This window comes from Bos mutus, chromosome 29, assembly GCF_027580195.1.
Source record: "Bos mutus isolate GX-2022 chromosome 29, NWIPB_WYAK_1.1, whole genome shotgun sequence".
NCBI classification, from domain to species: Eukaryota; Metazoa; Chordata; class Mammalia; order Artiodactyla; family Bovidae; genus Bos; species Bos mutus.
In genome coordinates this window covers 1,237,513-1,261,039 of record NC_091645.1, presented here as the reverse complement: position 1 = coordinate 1,261,039, position 23,527 = coordinate 1,237,513, and the positions used below count along the sequence as shown (strand labels likewise).

General features: G+C 41.2%; 1 protein-coding gene across 6 annotated transcripts in view; it reads left to right on the top strand.

The window, feature by feature from the left end:
* DEUP1 (deuterosome assembly protein 1) overlaps positions 1 to 23,527 on the top strand; it is a 143,541-nt gene that overhangs the window by 22,375 nt on the left and 97,639 nt on the right. For 5 of the 6 annotated variants that reach the window (XM_070365146.1, XM_070365143.1, XM_070365147.1 and 2 more), the window contains exons 3-5: positions 6,002 to 6,173; positions 8,535 to 8,630; positions 21,488 to 21,622. In XM_070365146.1, coding sequence (XP_070221247.1) covers positions 6,002 to 6,173; positions 8,535 to 8,630; positions 21,488 to 21,622 — 403 coding nt within the window. The remainder of the gene's footprint in view (positions 1 to 6,001; positions 6,174 to 8,534; positions 8,631 to 21,487; positions 21,623 to 23,527) is intronic. The other variant, XM_070365145.1, reaches the window with a different exon arrangement.

Below are 23,527 nucleotides of genomic sequence, written 5' to 3'. Positions count from 1 at the left end.
TTTTTTGTAGTTTCCATTTGCATGAGATCTCTTTTTCCATCCCTTCACTTTCAGTCTATATGTGTCCTTACATCCAAAGTGAGTCTCTTGTAGGCAGCATATAGATGGGTCTTATTTTCTTATCTATTTATCCACTCTGTGTCTTTTTTTCTTCACTCTGTGTCTTTGGATTAGAGAATTTAGTCCATTTGCATTTAAAGTGATTATTGATAGCTGTGCACGTACTGTCATTTTGTTAATAGTTTTCTGGCTGTTTTTGTGTTTCCCGTCTGTTCCTTTCTTCTTCTTTTGCTGTCTTCCTTTTTTGAGTTGATGACTTTCTTTCAGTTCAGTTCAGTCACTCAATCCTGTCCGACTCTTTGCGACCCCATGAACTGCAGCATGCCAGGCCTCCCTGTCCATCACCAACTCCCGGAGTTCACTCAGACTCACGTCCATCGAGTCAGTGATGCCATCCAGCCATCTCATCCTCTGTCGTCCCCTCCTCCTGCTGCCCAATCCTCCCAGCATCAGAGTCTTTTCCAATGAGTCAACTCTTCGCATGAGGTGGCCAGAGTACTGGAGTTTCAGCTTTAGCATCAGTCCTTCCAATGAATACGCAGGACTGATTTCCTTCAGAATGGACTGGTTGGATCTCCTTGCAGTCCAAGGGACTCTCAAGAGTCTTCTCCAACACCACAGTTCAAAAGCATCAATTCTTTGGCACTCAGCTTTCTTCACAGTCCAACTCTCGCATCCATACATGACCACAGGAAAAACCAGAGCCTTTACTAGATGGACCTTTGTTGGCAAAGTGATGTCTCTGCTTTTGAATATGCCATCTAGGTTTGCCAGTATGCTTATATTTCTTTACCTTTTATATATTTACTGTAGTCTTTTTGCTTTGTGGTTACCATGAGGTTTGCATATTAACAATTTATATCTATAACAATTGATATAAAGTTGTAAATAACTTAAGTTTGATACCATTGTAAAGCTTAACCTTCATACTCTTCCCTCTGCTGCATGTCATGTTTTTGATGTCACAGTTTACATTTTTTCATCTTGTCTATCCCTTAATTAGGAGAAGGCAATGGCACCCCACTCCAGTACTCTTGCCTGGAAAATCCATGGACGGAGGAGCCTGGTAGGCTGCCGTCCATGGGGTCCCTAGGATTCCGACATGACTGAGCGACTTCACTTTCACTTTCACTTTTTACTTTCACACATTGGAGAAGGAAATGGCAACCCACTCCAGTGTTCTTGCCTGGAGAATCCCAGGGACAGAGGAGCCTGGTGGGCTGCTGTCTATGGGGTCGCACAGAGTCAGATACGACTGAGGCGACTTAGCAGCAGTAGCAGCAGCATCCCTTAATTATTGAAATCATATTTTTGTGGTTTGTGTTTTTAAATCTTCATGCTAGCTTTATAAGTGATTAACCCACTACCTTTACTATATATTTACCTTTCCAGCAAGATTTATTATTTCAAACGTGTACTTGTTAGTGATCAGTGCCCTTTCTTTTCAGCTTAGAGAATTTCCTTTAACATTTCTTGTCAGGTCAGTTTAGTGGTGATGAATTCCTTTAGCTTTTCTGGAAAACTCTGTATCTTTTCTGAATGACAACTCTGCCAGTTGGTTTTCTTTGTTGAAAATTTTTTCCTTTACTACTTTGAATATATTGTGCCATTATATATTTAGTACAGCTAAATAATAGTAATATACCTAAGACAAATAATATGTTAATACAGTTTAAAAATGGGTTTTATTGAAACATTTTGGAAAGGTTAAAATCTGATAAGATTGCTCATCAGTTTTTTCGAAACTCATTTTCTTAGGCTTATCCACGGTGCATGAAGCAGTCTCCTCTTTATTCCTTCTCCGTGCTTCCTTTCCCCTCTCTCCTTTCTCCATGGTGACTTCTATATTTGTCTTTTAAGCCAAATCCCCTCTTCTCTTTCCCAAGCTAAAGATCCATTTCTGTCAGATATCTCTCATGTCCTGAACTAAGCTCACTCTTTTTTTAAATAAACAACCTGATATCCACTTCTGTTTTCCCAATTGTTGATGGATGGACTACATTTCAGGTTGCCTAGAACTGTCACTGTTTGTATCTGTTGTCCTGAAATAATAATTAATAGTTACCCTTTCACTTTTAAAATTATCCTGGGTTAATAACAAATCATATGTCACCATAGCTATCTGTCTGATTAAGTTCTGCCTTTTAAGAACCAGCCCTTCAGCCACTGTTAAAGGACTTTGGAGTGGCAGGCATGTCCATGAGTCTTACCCCAGCTCCTGTTTCTCTCTCCACATCCATCCCCCTGCCGTTCCTCCCTGACACACTTGCCCCTACTTCCTCCGTTTATATCATCAGCTTTCTATTTTGCTGTCCATCTCCAAGTAATGATGTCCTGATTGTTTTAACTCTAGGATCCTCAGACTGGTATGTTACCCTACGAGTCTCAGTGTGCCCCTCCCTTTCTGGCTTAATGCCTTTAGACCTCTAGCCTTCCTCAGAACCCTGCACTTGTGAATCGCTCCCACGGATAAGCCCAATAGTTAGGGCAGGGTTTACCTGCCTTACGCAGTGTATTAGACACAGTCCACCCAGTCTCCAGTGCTGAAAGCCTTAGAGAAATGACTTTTTTCTCATTCAGCTCCTCAGTCAACTTTTATAAAGTTGGAATAAGATCTGCTTTATGGGATATTGTGAGGATTCATGAGAGGAAGTACAGCAGAGTAATTAGCATAATGTTAGCATTTAGCTAAAGAAAGAAATGAAAATATAAATGTTAGTGTCCAGACAATGAAGGAGGCTAAACTAGTCCTTTGTCTTTTATTTTAAAGTTCACTAGATTTAGGAGCAAATATTGATACTGAGGGGGCTTCCCTGGTGGCTTAATGTTAACAAATCTGCCTGCAATGCTGGAGACGTCCTGCAATGAGGGTGACAGGGGTCTGATCTCTGGGTGGGGAAGATCCCCTAAAGAAGGAAATGGCAACCCACTCCAGTATCCTGGCCTGGGAAATCCCATGGACAGAGGGGTCGCCAGAGTCGGACACGACTTAGCGGCTAACCAACACCAAACAGCATGTACTTGATGCCTTTGTTACCAATGCAGAACCTGGTGTCTGTCCTAGACTTGCTGAATCTGATCAGTGGGGGTGTGATAGACGATTCTCTCCAATCTGTGCAAGGTGTGCAAACACCGAGTGGGTAGTTGAACTAGATGACTTGTAAAAGTCCTCCCACCCTGAAGTCTAATATTCTTACTTTTGTATAGCATAGTCATACCCAGGAAATAAACCCTTCATTCATTTATTTCACAGTATTGGTTGAGTGGCTCATAGCAATGCCACTTTCTTCTTTAGGCCTGTGTTTTACTCCCACAGGCATGGCTCCCTCCTAGATGCCCAGGAGATAGTAATGGAGAACACTTGTTTGTTGACTCAGAGATTCGCTGAGCGCCTGCCATGTACTGGAGCGCTGTGCCCAGCCTTGGTGAGGTGGTGATGAGCAAGACCGACAGAGCCCCTTCCCTTCAGAGTTTACACCAGCAGAAAAAATAAACCAATTGTGTTTACAGTAAAGGGGATACATGTTGTTACGAAAAAGAAAATGGTGTGAAAACCATTCTTTTTGAAAACCATTCTTTTTGTTCTGTTGTTTTTCCCCACATCAGAATTCCAATTAAAATCCAGTCACATTATTCATAGAGGAATTAGTAATTCCTCTCCTCAGACTGGTTTTAGGTTTTAAGTGAAAACTGAGAGCCTTTGGGCCCTAGCCCAGGAGTACTGGAAAACTCAGGATGCATTTTTGTACTTAAAACCGCTCTGGTGTCACAACTGGTATGAAGGCTGTTGAATAAGCCAGTCAAAGGTACATCCCTTGTTCAGGTTGACTCTGGGTATTTTAGAAAGGGATTCCAGAAGTTCTGAGTCCTTTGAGTTCATGTACCCGTTTCAAACCTTATCGCAACAGAGCTCATTTGTACTACATTTTTCAAGGAAGTTCTTATTCAAAACATGAAGATGTTGTTAATGTAGACCCTGCAGTAACTGCAATAGTAACAAAAAAGTCCACCAACTCTGCTATCAGTGTTCCTTATCACCACTGTCCTCAGCACTTTAATAGAGAAAATGAAAATTTTCAACTTTGCATGTTACATTACAAACAAAACCATAACTAAACAGAGAGAGGAAGAAGAAAAAACACCCTGTCTTTTGCTGTGGATACAGGAAGGCACTTAATTTAGAAGCAGCTGTCTAGGATCTAGTTCTGGCTGTTCCATTAATCAGTGTGTGACCTCGATGGGTCTGGGCTTCAGTTTTTTAAAATGCTAAATGATCCTTAATTAGCCCTAAAATTCTCATTCAGTGAAACTAGATGGAGGAAATGGTGTCATTTTATACTTGCCTCTCCTGCCTTCCTCCCAGCTACACAAATACGTCAGAAGCCCCATCACCACTGAACAGATGGATACTGAAGCAACTTGCTTCTCTAACCTGGACGTTTGTGCGTGCCTTAAGCTGAAGCCTGAGACCTCGATGTCTACCTGCTTATCTGGACTGAATGAGTGAACTGACACCAGGTCCTTGGGGAGTGCTGCGCTTCTCGGAAGGAGAGCCCTGCCCCGGGAGCACTCACAACCTCAGCAACTCTCAGCCTCAGTAATGCTAGTTCGCAGCAAGGGTCCTGTTTCAAACACCGTAGACCTTCCTAGGACCAACTATTCCTACGTTTCTGACTAATAATATCTGCACTGTCTAAAATCTTACATTACCCTGCCCACATCTGCCCAGTCAGCTTTCTTCCAGCAGACATCACCGGCCAGATGGCATCAAGCTTCTGTCCTGAAGGAGCAGCAGTGTAGCCCAGGTGCCTGTGAACCTGGTCCTGCCTCGCCTGGGTCTGTTCCTCTGCCCCTGGCAGGCCTTGTGAAGCCCCAGTTACCTGCCATCAAACCTCCTCAGGTTATGATAAGCACATAGGCATATGTAAGAGGTACATGTAAGAGGATGGAATTATTTTCTAAATATTTATGTATTTATTTGTTTTTGGCTGCATTAGGTCTTAGTTGCAGCATGAGGTCTCAGTAGTTGTGATTCATGGGCTTTAGTAGCCCTGCTGTATGTGAGATCTTAGTTCCCAGACCAGGGATCGAACTCGCATCCCCTGCATTGCAAGATGGATTCTTAACCACTGGACCATGAGCGAATTCCCTGGGATTATTTGTTAGAATTCTCCTCGAATTAGCCCACTCTAAAATTTATTATTTTTCAGTTCAGTTCAGTTCAGTAGCTCAGTCGTGTCTGACTCTTTGCGACCCCATGAATCTCAGCACGCCAGGCCTCCCTGTCCATCACCAACTCCCGGAGTTCACCCAAATTCATGTGCATCGAGTCGGTGATGCCATACAGCCATCTCATCCTCTGTCGTCCCCTTCTCCTCCTGGCCCCAATCCCTCCCAACATCAGGGTCTTTTCCAATGAGTCAACTCTTCACATGAGGTGGCCAAAGTATTGGAGTTTCAGCCTCAGCATCAGTCCTTCCAGTGAACACCCAGGACTGGTCTCCTTTAGGATGGACTGGTTGGATCTCCTTGCAGTCCAAGGGACTCACAAAGGTCTTTTCCAACACCACAGTTTAAAAGCATCAATTCTTCAAATTAACTTTATTTACTGTGGCCTTATTTCTGATGTAATCCAGCGATACATAGGAAGAGAAATGCAGATTATAACTATCAATATATTAACTTTATCAATATATTGCATTAAATTATGGCACAGCTGTACTTCTTAAAATGCCAGTGAAAAGTATATACTCTGTTAGCTCTGAAATTAGCTTTTAGTTTTAATTTAAAATGTTAACCTCTAATTTTCAGAATTCTTCCTATTTAAATAATTGAAAATTTTGAGAAAATAATGATCAAGATATTTAAAGCAAAATCATAAGTTTTCTTGTTCTCACATTTCAGTCTTTTAAAATATATTTCACTTTTCTACAATTGCCAGAGCTTCTCCTTGTGAGGCAGAGCTTCAGGAATTAATGGAGCAAATTGACATCATGGTAAACAACAAAAAATTGGATTGGGAAAGGAAGATGCGGGCTCTGGAGACGCGATTAGATCTTCGGGATCAAGAGTTGGCAAATGCACAGACGTGTCTGGAACAGAAAGGTCAAGAGGTACTGTGTAGCTGTGTTAATAAATTGTTCATTCCTCAGACTGTTACAAATAGTGCTAGTTCCGTCAGAATGCATTTTTCATTACACATACTTTGTATAGGCATCAGCAATAGCTTGAAATGCCCTGAAATTCTGTCACAATGTGCTAAATGTATGTGTTCTATCAAATAAGTGGCAAGCAGAGCCTAAACCTATAGAAATCTGCCGATGCAGACAGACAGAGTCCAGTAGATGCCATCTAGGAAAGTAAACATTTGACATGTATGTGAATACTGTTTTCAAGCAAGGATGTCATTGCTTTTGTTGCTACAGAAACAAAGTAGCCATCAGAGCTGTGCCTTTGGAGCAGGCAGAGTTCAGGAGCATTTGCCTTTTCTCATCTGCTAGAAAAGTCTTTCCTAAAAGAAGTGAAAGATAAAGCCTTGATTGTAGATCAAGAGAGAAGAGAGTTCAGTGAGGGGGGTATATGTATGCCTGGGTGCCCACATGGCTCAGTGATACAGAACCTGCCTGCCAATGCACGGGACACAAGAGACGCAGGTTTGATCCCTGGGTTGGGGGGATCTCCTGGAATAGAAAATGGCAACCCACTCCAGTATTCTTGCCTGGAGAATCCCATGGACAGAGGAGCCTGGTGGGCTACATACACTCCATAGAGTTGCAAAGAGTCAGACCTGACTGAGTGACTGAGCACGTGCACCGCTTAGGAGGAGTGTCCTGGGCCCGGGGAGCCTGCTTGCAGCCAAGCTAGTGAAGCTAGAGGGATGTCTGAGTGCTCTCGGGCCTGCTGCGGAGTTCAGCAAAGTCATACGCTTCACCTAACGTGGACTTTCATGTCTGAATTTTCTTTGGGACCAGGCGTAAGGCAGGTTTACTCATCATATGCTAATAACTAAAACGTCAGCAGTCAACTTGTTCCGCAGCTGTTTTTCTACCTCTGCTGGACTCAGTAGAACTTAACTTTTTGTCTTGGTTGACTATGTTATTGTTTGGCCCAGTTAACGTGGTTATCAGTAGAGGCGGGTCATGAGATTGCACATGCAAGGGACTACTTTCTGACTTTTGGTCCTGTCAAACCCAGATGTGCAAAGAAGCCTCACATGCTGTTTAAGCAGACAAATTCTGTGAGCCAAATCCCTATGAACTCCTCTTAGACATTTTTTCTTTTTATGTTTTTTACTCTGCTGGGTCTTTTTTGCTGCTCCGGCGCTTTTTCTAGCTGTGGCGAGCCGGGGCTACTCTTGCCTGCACCAGCTCCTCATTGTGGTGTCTGCTCCTGTTGCAGGGCACAGCCCCTGGGCCCACGGGCTTCAGTAACTGCAGCATGAGGCTCTGCACTTGCTCATTGCAGTGTCTGCTCCTGTTGCAGGGCACAGCCCCTAGGCCCACGGGCTTCAGTAACTGCAGCATGAGGCTCTGCAGTTGCTCATTGTGGTGTCTGCTCCTGTTGCATGGCATAGCCCCTAGGCCCACGGGCTTCAGGAACTGCAGCATGAGGCTCTGCAGTTGCTCATTGCAGTGTCTGCTCCTGTTGCAGGGCACAGCCCCTAGGCGCACAGGCTTCAGTAACTGCAGCATGAGGCTCTGCAGTTGCTCATTGCAGTGTCTGCTCCTGTTGCAGGGCACAGCCCCTAGGCCCACGGGCTTCAGTAACTGCAGCATGAGGCTCTGCAGTTGCTCATTGCAGTGTCTGCTCCTGTTGCAGGGCACAGCCCCTAGGCGCACAGGCTTCAGTAACTGCAGCATGAGGCTCTGCAGTTGCTCATTGCAGTGTCTGCTCCTGTTGCAGGGCACAGCCCCTAGGCGCACAGGCTTCAGTAACTGCAGCATGAGGCTCTGCAGTTGCAGAGCCCGGGGTCTCGAGCGTGGGCTCGGTAGTTGTGGTGCAGGGGTTTAGTTGCTCTGCAGCACATGGAATTTTTCCAGACCAGGAGTTGAACCCATGTTCCCTGCATTGTCTGGTGGATTCTTACCCACCGCACCACCAGGGAAGTCCTATTTTTCTTTTCACTTTGTTAGTTTTTAATTTAAAAAAAAAAGGTAACACTTATTCCATAACACCACTACAACAGAGCTCCCGTTGAAGGCAGCAGAGCCTGAAATAAAGGCTGAAATGTGTTGGCAGGAGTTCTGCTGCAAGAGTGATGACATAATGCTCCCAAAAAGACAATGTGAAGTAGATTTTAAATCTTGCTTTAATGTGCAGTAAGAAGACTCAAGATCCATACCATACTGTGCTAATGTGTACCCAGTGGAATAGCCCTAGCAACATCTGGTTTTTGTGAATTTAATTATTAATGACTATTCTAAGATTTTGCCAGGCAAGATTTAGAAAATTAAAATTTTTTATTCTTAATGCAGGTGGGTTTACTTAGACAGAAGTTGGACAGTTTGGAAAAATGTAACTTAGCAATGACTCAGAATTACGAAGGACAACTACAAACCCTGAAAGCTCAAGTAAGGAAACTTATTACAATTTAGTATCATGTTTTGATATGTGTTTTGACCTATAAAGTGTTGTTAATTTTGCTAAAGACCTCTTGATGAAAGTGAAAGAGGAGAGTGAAAAAGTTGGCTTAAAGCTCAACATTAAGAAAACTAAGATCATGGCATCTGGTCCCATCACTTCATGGCAAATAGATGGGGAAACAGTGGAAACAGTGTCAGACTTTATTTTTTTGGGCTCCAAAATCACCGCAGATGGTGACTGCAACCATGAAATTAAAAGACACTTACTCCTTGGAAGGAAAGTTATGACCAACCTAGATAGCATATTCAAAAGCAGAGATATTACTTTGCCAACAAAGGTCCGTCTAGTTAAGGCTATGGTTTTTCCAGTGGTCATGTATGGATGTGAGAATTGGTCTGTGAAGAAAGCTGAGCGCTGAAGAATTGATGCTTTTGTTTAATTCTTTTTTTTTAATTTATTTTAATTGGAGGCTAATTACTTTACAATATTGTATTGGTTTTGCCATATATCAACATGAATCCGCCATGGGTGTACACGTGTTCCCCATCCTGAACCCCCCTCCCACCTCCCTCCCTGTACCATACCTCTGGGTCATCCCAGTGTACCAGCCCCAAGCATCCTGTATCCTGCATTGAACCTGGACTGGCAATTCGTTTCTTATATAGTATTATACATGTTTCAATGCCATTCTCCCAAATCATTCCACCCTCTCCCTCTCCCACAGAGTCCAAAAGACTGTTCTATACATCTGTGTCTCTTTTGCTCTCTCTCATACAGGGTTATGGTTACCATCTTTCTAAATTCCATATATATGCGTTAGTATACTGTATTGGTGTTTTTCTTTCTGGCTTACTTCTCTCTGTATAATAGGCTCCAGTTTCATCCACCTCATTAGAACTGATTCAAATATATTCTTTTTAATGGCTGTGTAATACTCCATTGTGTATATGTACCACAGCTTTCTTATCCATTCATCTGCTGATGGGCATCTAGGTTGCTTCCATGTCCTGGCTATTATAATCAGTGCTGCAATGAACATTGGGGTACACGTGTCTCTTTCAATTCTGTTTTCCTCGGTGTGTATGTCCAGCAGTGGGATTGCTGGGTCATAAGGCAGTTCTATTTCCAGTTTTTTAAGGAATCTCCACACTGTTCTCCATAGTGGCTGTACTAGTTTGCATTCCCACCAACAGTGTAAGAGGGTTCCCTTTTCTCCACACCCTCTCCAGCATTTATTGCTTGTAGACTTTTGGATCGCAGCCATCTGACTGGCGTGAAATGGTACCTCATTGTGGTTTTGATTTGCATTTCTCTGATAATGAGTGATGTTGAGCACCTTTTCATGTGTTTGTTAGCCATCTGTATGTCTTCTTTGGAGAAATGTCTATTTAGTTCTTTGGCCCACTTTTTGATTGGGTCATTTATTTTTCTGGAATTGAGCTGTAGGAGTTGCTTGTATATTTTTGAGATTAGTTGTTTGTCAGTTGCTTCATTTGCTATTATTTTCTCCCATTCTGAAGGCTGTCTTTTCACCTTGCTTATAGTTTCCTTTGTTATGCAGAAGCTTTTAATTTTAATTAGGTCCCATTTGTTTATTTTTGCTTTTATTTCCAATATTCTGGAGAATCCTGCTGTGATTTATGTCAGAGAGTGTTTTGCCTATGTTCTCCTCTAGGAGTTTTATAGTTTCTGGTCTTAACGTTTAGATCTTTAATCCATTTAGAGTTTATTTTTGTGTATGGTGTTAGAAAGTGTTCTAGTTTCATTCTTTTACAAGTGCTTGACCAGTTTTCCCAGCACCACTTGTTAAAGAGCTTGTCTTTTCATCATTGTATATGCTTGCCTCCTTTGTCAAAGATAAGGTGTCCATAGGTGTATGGATTTATCTCTGGGCTTTCTATTTTGTTCCATTGGTCTATATTTCTGTCTTGTGCCAGTATCATACTGTCCTGATGACTGTGGCTTTGTAGTAGAGCCTGAAGTCAGGCAGATTGATTCCTCCAGTTCCATTCTTCTTTTTCAAGATCGCTTTGGCTATTCGAGGTTTTCTGTATTTCCATACAAATTGTGAAATTATTTGTTCTAGCTCTTGTGAAAAATACCGTTGGTAGCCTGATAGGGATTGCATTGAATCTATAGATTGCTTTGGGTAGTATACTCATTTTCACTATATTGATTCTTCCGACCTATGAACATGGTATACTTCTCCATCTATTAGTGTCCTCTCTGATTTCTTTCACCAGTGTTTTATAATTTTCTGTATATAGGTCTTTAGTTTCTTTAGGTAGATATATTCCTAAGTATTTTACTCTTTTCATTGCAATGGTGAATGGAATTGTTTCCTTAATTTCTCTATTTTCTCATTATTAGTGTATAGGAATGCAAGGGATTTCTGTGTGTTCATTTTATATCCTGCAACTTTACTATATTCATTGATTAGCTCTAGTAATTTTCTAGTGGAGTCTTTAGGGTTTTCTATGTAGAGGATCATGTCATCTGCAAACAGTGAGAGTTTTACTTCTTCTTTTCCAATTTGGATTCCTTTTATTTCTTTTTCTGCTCTGATTGCTGTGGCCAAAACTTCCAAAACTATATTGAATAGTAGTGGTGAGAGTGGGCACCCTTGTCTTATTCCTGACTTTAGGGGAAATGCTTTCAATTTTTCACCATTGAAGATAATGTTTGCTGAGGGTTTGTCACATATAGCTTTTATTATGTTGAGGTATGTTCCTTCTATTCCTGCTTTCTGGAGAGTTTTTATCATAAACGGATGTTGAATTTAGTCAAAGGCTTTCTCTGCATCCGTTGAGATAGTCATGTGGCTTTTATTTTTCAATTTGTTAATGTGGTGTATTACGTTGATTGATTTGCAGATACTGAAGAATCCTTGCATCCCTGAGATAAAGCCCACTTGGTCATGGTGTATGATCTTTTAATGTGTTGTTGGATTCTGCTTGCTAGAATTTTGTTAAGGATTTTTGCATCTATGTTCATCAGTGATATTGGCATGTAGTTTTCTTTTTGTGCGGCATCTTTGTCAGGTTTTGGTATTAGGGTGATGGTGGCCTCATAGAATGAGTTTGGAAGTTTACCCTCCTCTGCAATTTTCTGGAAGAGTTTGAGTAGGATAGGCATTAGCTCTTCTCTAAATTTTTGGTAGAATTCTGCTGTGAAGCCATCTGGACCTGGGCTTTTGTTTGCTGGAAGATTTCTGATTACAGTTTCAATTTCCATGCTTGTGACGGGTCTGTTAAGATTTTCTATTTCTTCCTGGTTCAGTTTTGGAAAGTTGTACTTTTCTAAGAATTTGTCCGTTTCTTCCACGTTGTCCATTTTATTGGCATATAATTGCTGATAGTAGTCTCTTATGATCCTTTATATTTCTGTGTTGTCTGTTGTGATCTCTCCATTTTCATTTCTAATTTTACTGATTTGACTTTTCTCCCTTTGTTTCTTGATGAATCTGGCTAATGGTTTGTCAATTTTATTTATCCTTTCAAAGAACCAGCTTTTGGCTTTGTTGATTTTTGCTATGGTTTGTTTTGTTTCTTTTGCATTTATTTCTGCCCTAATTTTTAATATTTCTTTCCTTCTACTAACCCTGGGGTTCTTCATTTCTTCCTTTTCTACTTGCTTTAGGTGTAGAGTTAGGTTATTTATTTGACTTTTTTCTTGTTTCTTGAGGTGTGCCTGTATTGCTATGAACTTTCCCCTTAGCACTGCTTTTACAGTGTCCCACAGGTTTTGGAAAATTCTGAAAGAGATGGGAATACCAGACGACCTGATCTGCCTCTTGAGAAATTTGTATGCAGGTCAGGAAGCAACAGTTAGAACTGGACATGGAACAACAGACTGGTTCCAAATAGGAAAAGGAGTACGTCAAGGCTGTATACTATCACCCTGCTTGTTTAACTTATATGCAGAGTACATCATGAGAAACACTGGGCTGGAAGAAACACAAGCTGGAATCAAGATTGCCGGGAGAAATATCAATAACCTCAGATATGCAGATGACACCACCCTTATGGCAGAAAGTGAAGAGGAACTCAAAAGCCTCTTGATGAAAGTGAAAGTGGAGAGTGAAAAATTTGGCTTAAAGCTCAACATTCAGAAAACGAAGATCATGGCATCTGGTCCCATCACTTCATGGGAAACAGATGGGGAAACAGTGGCAGACTTTATTTTTTTTGGCTCCAAAATCACTGCAGAAGGTGATTGTAGCCATGAAATTAAAAGACGCTTACTCCTTGGAAGGAAAGTTATGACCAACCTAGAGAGCATATTCAAAAGCAGAGACGTTACTTTGCCAACAAAGGTTCGTCTAGTCAAGGCTATGGTTTTTCCAGAGGTTATGTATGAATGTGAGAGTTGGACTGTGAAGAAGGCTGAGCACCAAAGAATTGATGCCTTTGAACTGTGGTGTTGGAGAAGACTCTTGAGAGTCCCTTGGACTGCAAGGAGATCCAACCAGTCCATTCTGAAGGAAATCAGTCCTGCGTATTCATTGGAAGGACTGATGCTAAAGCTGAAACTCCAGTACTCTGGCCACCTCATGCGAAGAGTTGACTCATTGGAAAAGACTCTGATGCTGGGAGGGATTGGGGGCAGGAGGAGAAGGGGACGACAGAGGATGAGATGGCTGGATGGCATCACTGACTCGATGGACGTGAGTCTGAGTGAACTCTGGGGGTTGGTGATGGACAGGGAAGCCTGGCATGCTGTGATTCATGGGGTCGCAGAGAGTCGGACACAACTGAGCCACTGAACTGAACTGAACAGGTTTTGGGTTGTTGTGTTTTCATTTTCATTTGCTTCTATGCATATTTTGATTTCTTTTTTTATTTCTTCTGTGATTTGTTGGTTATTCAGCAGCGTGTTGTTCAGCCTCCATATATTGAAATTTTTAACAGTTTTTCTCCTGTAATTGAGATGCTTGGAATGATTTCAATTTTTTTGAGTTTACCAAGGCTAGATTTATGGCCCAGGATGTGTTCTATCCTGGAGCAGGATCCATGTGCACTTGAGAAAAAGGTGAAATTCATTGTTTTGGGGTAAAATGTCCTATAGATATCAGTTAGGTCTAATTGGTCTATTGTATCATTTAAAGTTTGTGTTTCCTTGTTAATTTTCTGTTTAGTTGATCTATCCATAGGTGTGAGTGGGGTATTAAAGTCTCCCACTATTACTGTGTTATTGTTAATTTCCCCTTTCATACTTGTTAGCATTTGTCACATTGCGGTGCTCCTATGTTGGGTGCATATATATTTATAATTGTTATATCTTCTTCTTGGACTGATCCTTTGATCATTATGTAGTGTCCTTCTTTGTCTCTTTTCACAGCCTTTGTTTTAAAGTCTATTTTATCTGTTATGAGTATTGCTACTCCTGCTTTCTTTTGGTCTCTTTTTGCATGGAATATCTTTTTCCAGCCCTTCACTTTCAGTCTGTATGTGTCCCCTGTTTTGAGGTGGGTCTCTTGTAGACAACATATATAGGGGTCTTGTTTTTGTATCCATTCAGCCAGTCTTTGTCTTTTGGTTGAGGCATTCAACCCATTTACGTTTAAGGTAATTATTGATAAGTATGATCCCATTGCCATTTAATTTATTGTTTTGGGTTTGAGTTTATACACCTTTTTTGTATTTCCTGTCTAGAGAAGATCCTTTAGCATTTGTTGAAGAGCTGGTTTGGTGTGCTGAATTCTCTCAGCTTTTGCTTGTCTGTAAAGCTTGATTTCTCCTTCATATTTGAATGAGATCCTTGTTGGGTACAGTAATCTGGGCTGTAGGTTATTTTCTTTCATCACTTTAAGTATGTCTTGCCATTCCCTCCTGGCCTGAAGAGTTTCTATTGAAAGATCAGCTGTTATCCTTATGGGAATCCCCTTGTGTGTTATTTGTTGTTTTTCCCTTGCTGCTTTTAATATTTGTTCTTTGTGTTTGATCTTTGTGAATTTGATTAATATGTGTCTTGGGGTGTTTTGCCTTGGGTTTATCCTGTTTGGGGACTCTGTGGGTTTCTTGGACTTGGGTGATTATTTCCTTCCCCATTTTAGGGAAGTTTTCAACTATTATCTCCTTAAGTATTTTCTCATGGTCTTTCTTTTTGTCTTCTTCTTCTGGGACTCCTATGATTCGAATGTTGGGGCATTTAGTATTGTCCTGGAGGTCTCTGAGATTGTCCTCATTTCTTTTAATTCGTTTTTCTTCTTTCCTGATTCATTTATTTCTGCCATTCTATCTTCTAATTCACTAATCCTATCTTCTGCCTCTGTTATTCTACTATTTGTTGCCTTCAGAGTATTTTTGATCTCATTTATTGCATTATTCATTATATATTGACTCTTTTTTATTTCTTCTAGGTCCTTGTTAAACCTTTCTTGCATCTTCTCAATCCTTGTCTCCAGGCTATTTATCTGTGATTCCATTTTGATTTCAAGATTTTGGATCATTTTCACTATCATTATTTGGAATTCTTTATCAGGTAGATTCCCTGTCTCTTCCTCTTTTGTTGGTTTGGTGGGCATTTATCCTGTTCCTTTACCTGCTGGGTATTCCTCTGTCTCTTCATCTTGTTTATATTGCTGAGTTTGGGGTGTCCTTTCTGTGTTCTGGCAGTTTGTGGAGTTCTCTTTATTGTGGAGTTTCCTCGCTGTGGGTGGGGTTGTATGGGTGGCTTGTCAAGGTTTCTTAGTTAGGGAAGCTTGTGTCGGTGTTCTGGTGGGTAGAGCTGGATTTCTTCTCTCTGGAGTGCAATGAAGTGTCCAGTAATGAGTTATGAGATGTCAGTGGTTTTGGAGTAACTTTGGGCAGCCTGTATATTGAAGCTCAGGGCTGTGTTCCTGTGTGGCTAGAGAATTTGCATGGTATGTCTTGCTCTGGAACTTGTTGGCCCTTGGGTGGTGCTTGGTTTCAATGTAGGTATGTTGGCGTTTGATGAGCTCCTGTCAATTAATGTTCCCTGGAGTCAGGAGTTCTCTGGTATCCTCAGGATTTGGACTTAAGCCTCCTGCTTCTGGTTTTCAGTCGTATTTTTACAGTAGTCCCAAGACTTCTCCTCCTATACAGCAGCATTGATAAAACATCTAGTTAAATATGAAAAGTTTCTCCACGGTGAAGGATACCCAGAGAGGTTCACAGAATTACATGGAGAAGAGAAGAGGGAGGAGGGAGTTAGAGGTGACCCGAATGAGAGGAGGTGGAATCAAAAGAAGAGAGAGCAAGCTAGCCAGTAATCATTTCCTTATGTGTGCTCCACAGTCTGGATTGCTCAGAGATGTTCACGGAATTATACAGAGAAAAGAAGAGGGAGGAAGGAGACAGAGGTGCCCAGGAGGATAAAAGTGGGGAATGAAAAGGAGAGAGACAAATCCAGCCAGTAATCAGTTCCCTAAGTGTTCTCCACCATCTGGAACACACAGAGATTCAGAGTTGGGTAGAGAAGAGAAGGGGGAGGAAGGAGACAGAGTTGACCTTGTGGAGAAAAAGGAGAGTCCAAAGAGGGAGAGAGCAGTCAAGCCAGTAATCTCGCTCCCAAGTAAAAATGGGTACTGAAGATTGGGTTCTTAAAGGTACAAAATTGATAACAAATACCAAAAAGCAAAGATTAAAAATCTAGAGTAGAGGTTGGGTTTTCAAAAATACAATATTAAAGAAAAGAAGAAAAAAAAGTCAAAAATTATAAAAGAAATATATATATATATGAAGTTTGCTTTAAAAAATAGGGCCTTTTTTTTGCTAAGTAATAGTAGGTTATAAAAATGAAAATTAAAAGAGTAATAGAGGACTTAAAATTTTTTTTAATTAAAGAAAAGAATGATCGTAAAAATAGTAAAAATATATCTAGGACTTTCTCTGGTGGTGTTGTGGGCAGTGTGGGGTCAGTTCATTTTTGGATAGTTCTTTGGTCCGGGTTATATTTCTCAAGATCTATAGGCTCCTTCCTATGTAGTTGGTACTAACTACAGGGTTGTAATCTATTTACCTGTCACTTCCAAGGCGGTTCCCTCTGTTTTAGCGTCTTCTGTTTGCTGGTTCTTCAGTGTCTGATTTCCGCCCTGACACAAGGGGGTGGTGGTGGACACTTTTTTAGGCTCACTTTTTCAGTCGTGCTGTGGGGAGGGAGGGACGCTGCAAACAAATAACACTGGCGTGTACTTGCAGTGCCTCAGCCACACTGGGCCTGCCCCCGCTCACGGCACATGTGTCCTCCCTGCCCACACTGCTCAGGCTCTAGGTGCTCTGCTGGGAACTGTCCGAGGCCGGCCCTGGGCTGCCTGCACCTCCCAGTTCTAAGCCGCTCAGGTTCAGGCACTGGGTAGTCCTAAGAGGCGCAGACTCCATTGGGCCTGCGTTTGGTGCCCTTCCCAGGTCCGAGCAGCTCAGGTGATGAGGTGTTTGGTGAGCATGGTCGCTGCAACTTATCGCCTCCCCTGTCCTTGCCGCTCGGTTTCCTGGGTGTACTACTGGTGCACCTTCTCAGAAGGATGTTGACCGTCAAGAACCCCAAGAAGTCTTAGTCAGCAAAGAAGCCTGCTTGCAGTTTGGTAGATAATGTCTCTCTGGGGCTGCGATTGCCCCCTTCTGGCTCTGGCTGCCTGTCACCGGAGGGGGATGGTCTGCAGCTGCCTATCTCTGTTCAGTCCTTTGTTCTGTGAGTGGGCCTGGCAATGTCTTAGGTTAGGGCTTTTCGCGTGGTAGCTATCCCACAGTCTGGTTTGCTAGCCCAAGTTAGTTCGCTCAGATTTCCCTCGGGGCATTCAGGCCCGGTCCTTACTCTAAGCAATGCAGCCCGCACCTTCCTGCCCAGCCCCCGCTTGCTAGTGCAGGCGTCTGCGCTGCTTCTCCGCTGGGGGAGTTATCGTTGAGCTCGTGGGGAGTTACCGTTGGGCTCATAATCTGTGGGGTTTAATTATTTATTTATTTTTCCTCCCTGTTATGTTGCCCTCTGTGGTTCCAAGTCTCACCACAGACTTGGCAGTGAGAGTGTTTCCTGGTGTTTGGAAACTTCTTTTTAAGACTCCCTTCCTGGGACAGAGGTCCGTCCCTACCTCTTTTGTCTCTTTTTTTGTCTTTTATATTTTTTCCTACCTCCTTTCGAAGACAATGGGTTGCTTTTCTGGGTGCCTGATGTCCTCTGCCAGCATTCAGTAGTTGTTTTGTGGAATTTACTCAGTGTTTAAATGTTCTTTTGATGAATTTGTGGGGGAGAAAGTGGTCTCCCCGTCCTATTCCTCCGCCATCTTAGGACTGCCCCCCAAATTGATGCTTTTCAACTGTGGTGTTGGAGAAGACTCTTGAGAGTCCCTTGGACTGCAAGGAGATCTAACCAGTCCATCCTAAGGGAGATCAGTCCTGGGTGTTCATTGGAAGAACTGATGCTAAAGCTGAAACTCTAATACTTTGGCCACCTCATGCGAAGAGTTGATTCATTGGAAAAGACTCTGATGCTGGGAGGGATTGGGGGAAGGAGGAGAAGGGGACGACAGAGGATGAGATGGCTGGATGGCATCACCGACTTGATGGACATGAGTTTGAGTAAACTCTGGGAGTTGGTGATGGACAGGGAGGCTTGGCGTGCTGTGATTCATGGGGTCCCAAAGAGTCAGACACAACTGAGCTACTGAACTGAACTGATGTCATTTTTTCTAACCAGAAAATGATACCTTGTGGCAAACGTGCTTTTGTTGCTGCTAGTTCACTCTACTGCTTCCTTCTTTGAAATTCTTCATTTATTTATTCTCTTCACAACCTTATTTTCCTAAAATACCTTAAGGATACGTTTTACAACATTTTGCCTTAAAAAACTCTGGCAAAACTTTCTTTTGAAATTGCTTCCTTTTTTAAAATGGTGCGTTTTCTTTTCCTTCTAAAATTAAAAACTATAATTATATATATATGTATATTATATGCATTTGAGATTTATTCTTCTGGAAAGGTGGAGTCAATGTACTTTCCCCTATTCCTCCTGCTAAATGCAACTAGAAATCCTGGACATCATTTATAAAACAACATAAGACTGAGAAGTGGAGAGGAAAGACAGACCAACTAGGACCTTGGGTCCCAAGGCAAACATGGTGTTGAATTCCTGGAATTTCTTTTTGCCTCTCATATCATAGACTGGATAACAGAGAAGCCTGCAGGCCTGACTCTCCAGTGGGCACAAACAAACCAAAAGAGGAAGAAGGCCTCTTCCTTGCAACTGAAAGACCTGAAGAAAGACAGCCTACCAAGATTAAACGCTTTTTGATAATAACTGCTTGACTCTAGCCAAAGGGCACAGAAGAGGACTACAGCTGCAAACCAACTTCACCAGCAGACCCAGTAGACAGCCTCGGTTCCACCCCTGCCTTCTGTAATGAGGTAGTCCAGGCCCCAGCCTCAAGGGAGTCAGAGCAGACTGAGTGGAAACGCAGTCCGTGGTGTCAGGGGTGACCGTAGCAGAACCTGGGCTTCTCTGTGCCTCTGCTGGTGGTGCAGCATCCTTCTGTCTGCAGTGGCGTCTAGGGAAGCCTAACGAGGGTCTGGACACTCACCGCCTCTGTGGTAACAGGGCTCCTTCCCTCACCACAGTACCGCTGAAGGCCATGCGAGAGGCAGTCATGTGGCATCTGTGCCCCTTTGGTCAACGTGGTGCCAGTGAAAGATGTGTGGATCCTGAGCTCCCACTCCCACTCAGCAGTAACGAGGAACACTGACCTCCTCCTGGTTACGAGCTGAGGCCAAGTGAAGACCTGGACTTTCAGTACCACAAGCAGCAATGAGGTGCCATTCCACGTTTTCCTGCTGGAGCATTGCCAGAAGAAGAATGCTAAAACACAGGATTTCTATAAACTGTGGATTCACATCACAGTACCCCAAAATGGTTTCAGTTAAAAAAAACTCACTCATCATAGCAAAAACAAGGAAGATCTCATCTTGAATGAGAAAAATCAATTAAGAGACACCAACACTGAGTTGATATAGATGTTAGAATTACCTGACAAGGAGTTTAAAGTAGCTGTTATAAAAATGCTTCAATGAGCCATTACAAACATGCTTGAAACAAATTAGAATGTTTTAGCAAAGAAAACTATACAGAACAAGCAGCTAGAAATTTTATAACTTAAAAATACAATAACCAAACTAAAAAGTTCAATAGATGGGTTCAAAAGCAGAATAGAGAGGATAGAAGACATACACAATGAGTGAACTTGAACATAGCACAATAGAAATTACCCAATCTGAACAGCATATTAAAAAGCAACCAAGACAAGCTAGACAGCATATTGAAAAGCAGAAACATTACTTTACCAACAAAAGTCTGTCTAGTCAAGGCTATGGTTTTTCCAGTAGTCATGTATGGATGTGAAAGTTGGAGTACAAAGAAAGCTGAGCACTGAAGAATCGATGCTTTTGAACTGTGGTGTTGGAGAAGACTCTTGAGAGTCCCTTGGACCGCAAGGAAATCTGACCAATCCATCCTAAAGGAAATTAACCCTGAATATTCATTGGAAGGACTGATACTGCAGCTGAAGCTCCAATACTTAGGCCACCTGATGCAAAGAGCTGACTCATTGGAGAAGATGCTGATGCTGGGAAAGACTGAGGGCAAGAGGAGAAGGGGGCAACAGGGGATGAGATGGTTGGATGACATCACTGACTCAATGGATATGAGTTTGAGCAAACTCAAGGAGATAGTGAAGGACAGGGAAGCCTGGTGTGCTGCAGTTCATGGAGTCGCAAAGAGTCAGATATGACTTAGCAACTGGACAACAACAAAGACGTTTTGTTACCAATAGATCTACCCTAAAAGAATAGCTAAAAGAATTTCTCCTTGGTAAAAAGGAAATGATAAGAAAAAGTTGGAAATGTGAAAGCACGGATAAATGCAGTAGATTTTACTTCTCTTGAGTTTTCTAAATTTTTTTACAACTGAAGCAAAACTTATAATAGTAGTTAAAGTAGTTTTTAATGTACACTGAGAAAATAGTTAAGATAATAATGTCAGAAATGGGTCTTGGCAAAGAGAAGTAAGATTCTAAACTTCACTTGAACTGGTAAAATGTCAACACCAGGAGACTGTAATAAGCTATGTATGTATAATATTATACCTAGAGCAATAACTAAAAAAGCTAAACAAATAAATACATTCAAAAATACTCAGTTCAGTTCAGTTCAGTCGCTCAGTAATATCTTTGCAGCTTCTTGTGAATCTATAATTATTTCAAAAGAAAAAAGAAAAACAAATTTTGTAAACAGTTATTTAGAAATATCCTAACAGATGTTGATAGACTATGCTGCTTTTAATCTATTATTTGAAGGTAGAACAAGAGAAAAAAATTATAGTCTAAGTTATAACAAGAATTACTTATAGGAGAAAGATTATATCAAGCTTTATATTTAATTTTATTTAAACTTACATCGACGTAAGTGTGTTTGTATTTTTTCTGTTAAGTCCTCCGTTTCCTTAAAAAGAAGTGTAAGTTGGTCATTTTGTAGATTGAGTTATTGAAATTAAAATTGTCAACACAAGATGGCACTAAATAAAAGAAAAAAAACTTGGTTGTTTTCAATTGTGAGCTTTTCTATATATGGTTAAGATAAAACTGAACAAAACATTTTATCAAGTGAATTGTTAAACTGTGCAGTCAATGAAGTTCCAAATTTACTTGAAAACGGAATTGTGTTCAGCTTCAACAATTTAGTTTTAATAACTGGTTCTGTCTTCTCTAATTGGAACATTTAAGCTTTATTGCATTTCCTAATCATGACTTCAATTTTGAAAGAGGTATGCAAGAGAACTATCATGAAATCAAGTTAGAAATAACCAGTAGTAAAATGTTAGCATTCTCTATTATTTACAGTTTTCCAAACTAACTAACAGCTTTGAAAAACTGAGATTACACCAGCTGAAACAAAATAAATTTCGACGAAAAGAAGTACCACACCTCAAAGAAGAAATGCCCTTTGAACTGAACAATTTGAACCAGAAATTAGAGGTAAGCTGTACTGTCTTAGTTTATCCTTGTATGTATTAAGATTGGTTTTGTTGTTGTTGTTGTTGTTGAGGGCTATTTGTCTGCAGAATGCACAGTGGCATGTACCACTGAGGTAACAAAGCACCATTAGAAACCTGCTTCCCATTGAAGGTATTTCCTTAGTGCACCTTCCTTCAGGCACTTAGTGAATTAAAACATCACTTTGATTTATACATCTTTTATACATATCAGCATTTTGGAGAGCAAAAAAATGTTCAAAGAAACTGCAGCTGTTGAGTGAAATTGAAGGACATCCCTGGGGTCAGTTAAAGTGAGTGTCTAATAAATCTTTTAATGGCTATTTAACTATTAGGTACTTAAGTCCTGATGAGGCCTCATAGCAATTTTCAGAACAGAGCTTGGAGTTTCAGGACTTTTCTTTAAAGAGGTAGTTTCACTCCAATATAGCGACCCTGTGTCACCCAGAACTCCTAAAATCTCAGTCCCTAAAAAGGTTAACCATGTCATAGAAACACTTATTTCAATCCCCTTAACTTTCCAACCTTGGAAAAAATAAATAAGCTATTTTTCTTCCCTGTGCCCTTGTGCATTCCTGCTACTGGCCACGTAACAGCAAATAGTCTACTGTGAATTCCTTTTCTAACCTTAGCTAAATTCCCACTGTGGCTCAATTATTGTTTTCTAATTGACCTCAAATTGACCCCTATCATGTTATCCCACTCATTTTTTTCCCCCTCCACTGTTCTCAAGCCCTAAACAATGGTTTCTCCCCACAGCCAGCCAATGATTTCAGTTTTTTCTGCTTTGTTCATAGTTCATGGCTCTCTATGTCCCTGATAGCTCATCTGGTAAAGAATCTGCCTGCAGTGCAGGAGACCCGGTTCAGTTCCTGGGTCAGGAAGATCCACTAGAGAAGGGATAGGCTACCCACTCCAGTATTCTTGGCCTCCCTGGTGGCTCAGATGGTAAAGGATCAACCTGCAATGCAGGAGACGTGGGTTCAGTCCCTGGGTTGGGAAGATCCCCTGGAGAAGGGAAAAGCGACCCACTCCAGTATTCTGGCCTGGAGAATTCCACGGGCTCGCAGAGTCAGACACGACTGAGCGACTTTGACTTCACTGACTGTGCGTCCCAATCACCCAGGTAGAAACCTCTTAGGAATCTTTGATCTGTTCCTTTCTTACTCCTATTCCAGCCCAGATTTGCCCCTTTTCTGTGTCTAATGCCTCTTATCTCTGTCTTCCTCCTGTCATTGTCCTGTTTTATACTTCTTCATCTTTGTCATCTAACTCTTCAATTAACAGCCCTTCTCAAAATTTTCCTCCAAAATATTTTTCAGAGCAGGAAAAAAAAAAAAAACTGGAACCACAGCCCTAAAACCAGCCTATTGCAAGAATTTTGTTGGAAGTGTTTGGTTTTAGTTTTTAAATTCCTGTAAATTTTATATTGTACTACATAAGGAACATACATTTTTAAAAATATAAAGTTACTACCACTAAGTAAGGATGGCCCTCTAGGAAAATGCACTATGTATAACTCCCTACCTCTTGCAATGGTGTAACTAGACTAATTTTTAGAATATTCTGGTTTCATAGAAAATGCCCAAAGTTTGTGATATAATATACACAGGCTTTCACTGAAAATGCAGTTAAATCACTGACTCTTCATTAGATTGACTTCTCATGGGGATTAGTGGGAGAACTACATTCATATAAATTGTTCAAACAAAGAAAAGCCTTAAATTAGTATCAAGTACTTTGTGCACATTTTACATTTAGAGATCTAAATATGTAAAATGTACCTCTGAAATTATAAGGGAAATTAGTAGCAAATATGTGATATATTTGTATTTATACAAAATTTTTTAAGCATAATATGTCAATACAGTTTCATCTATATCATAAA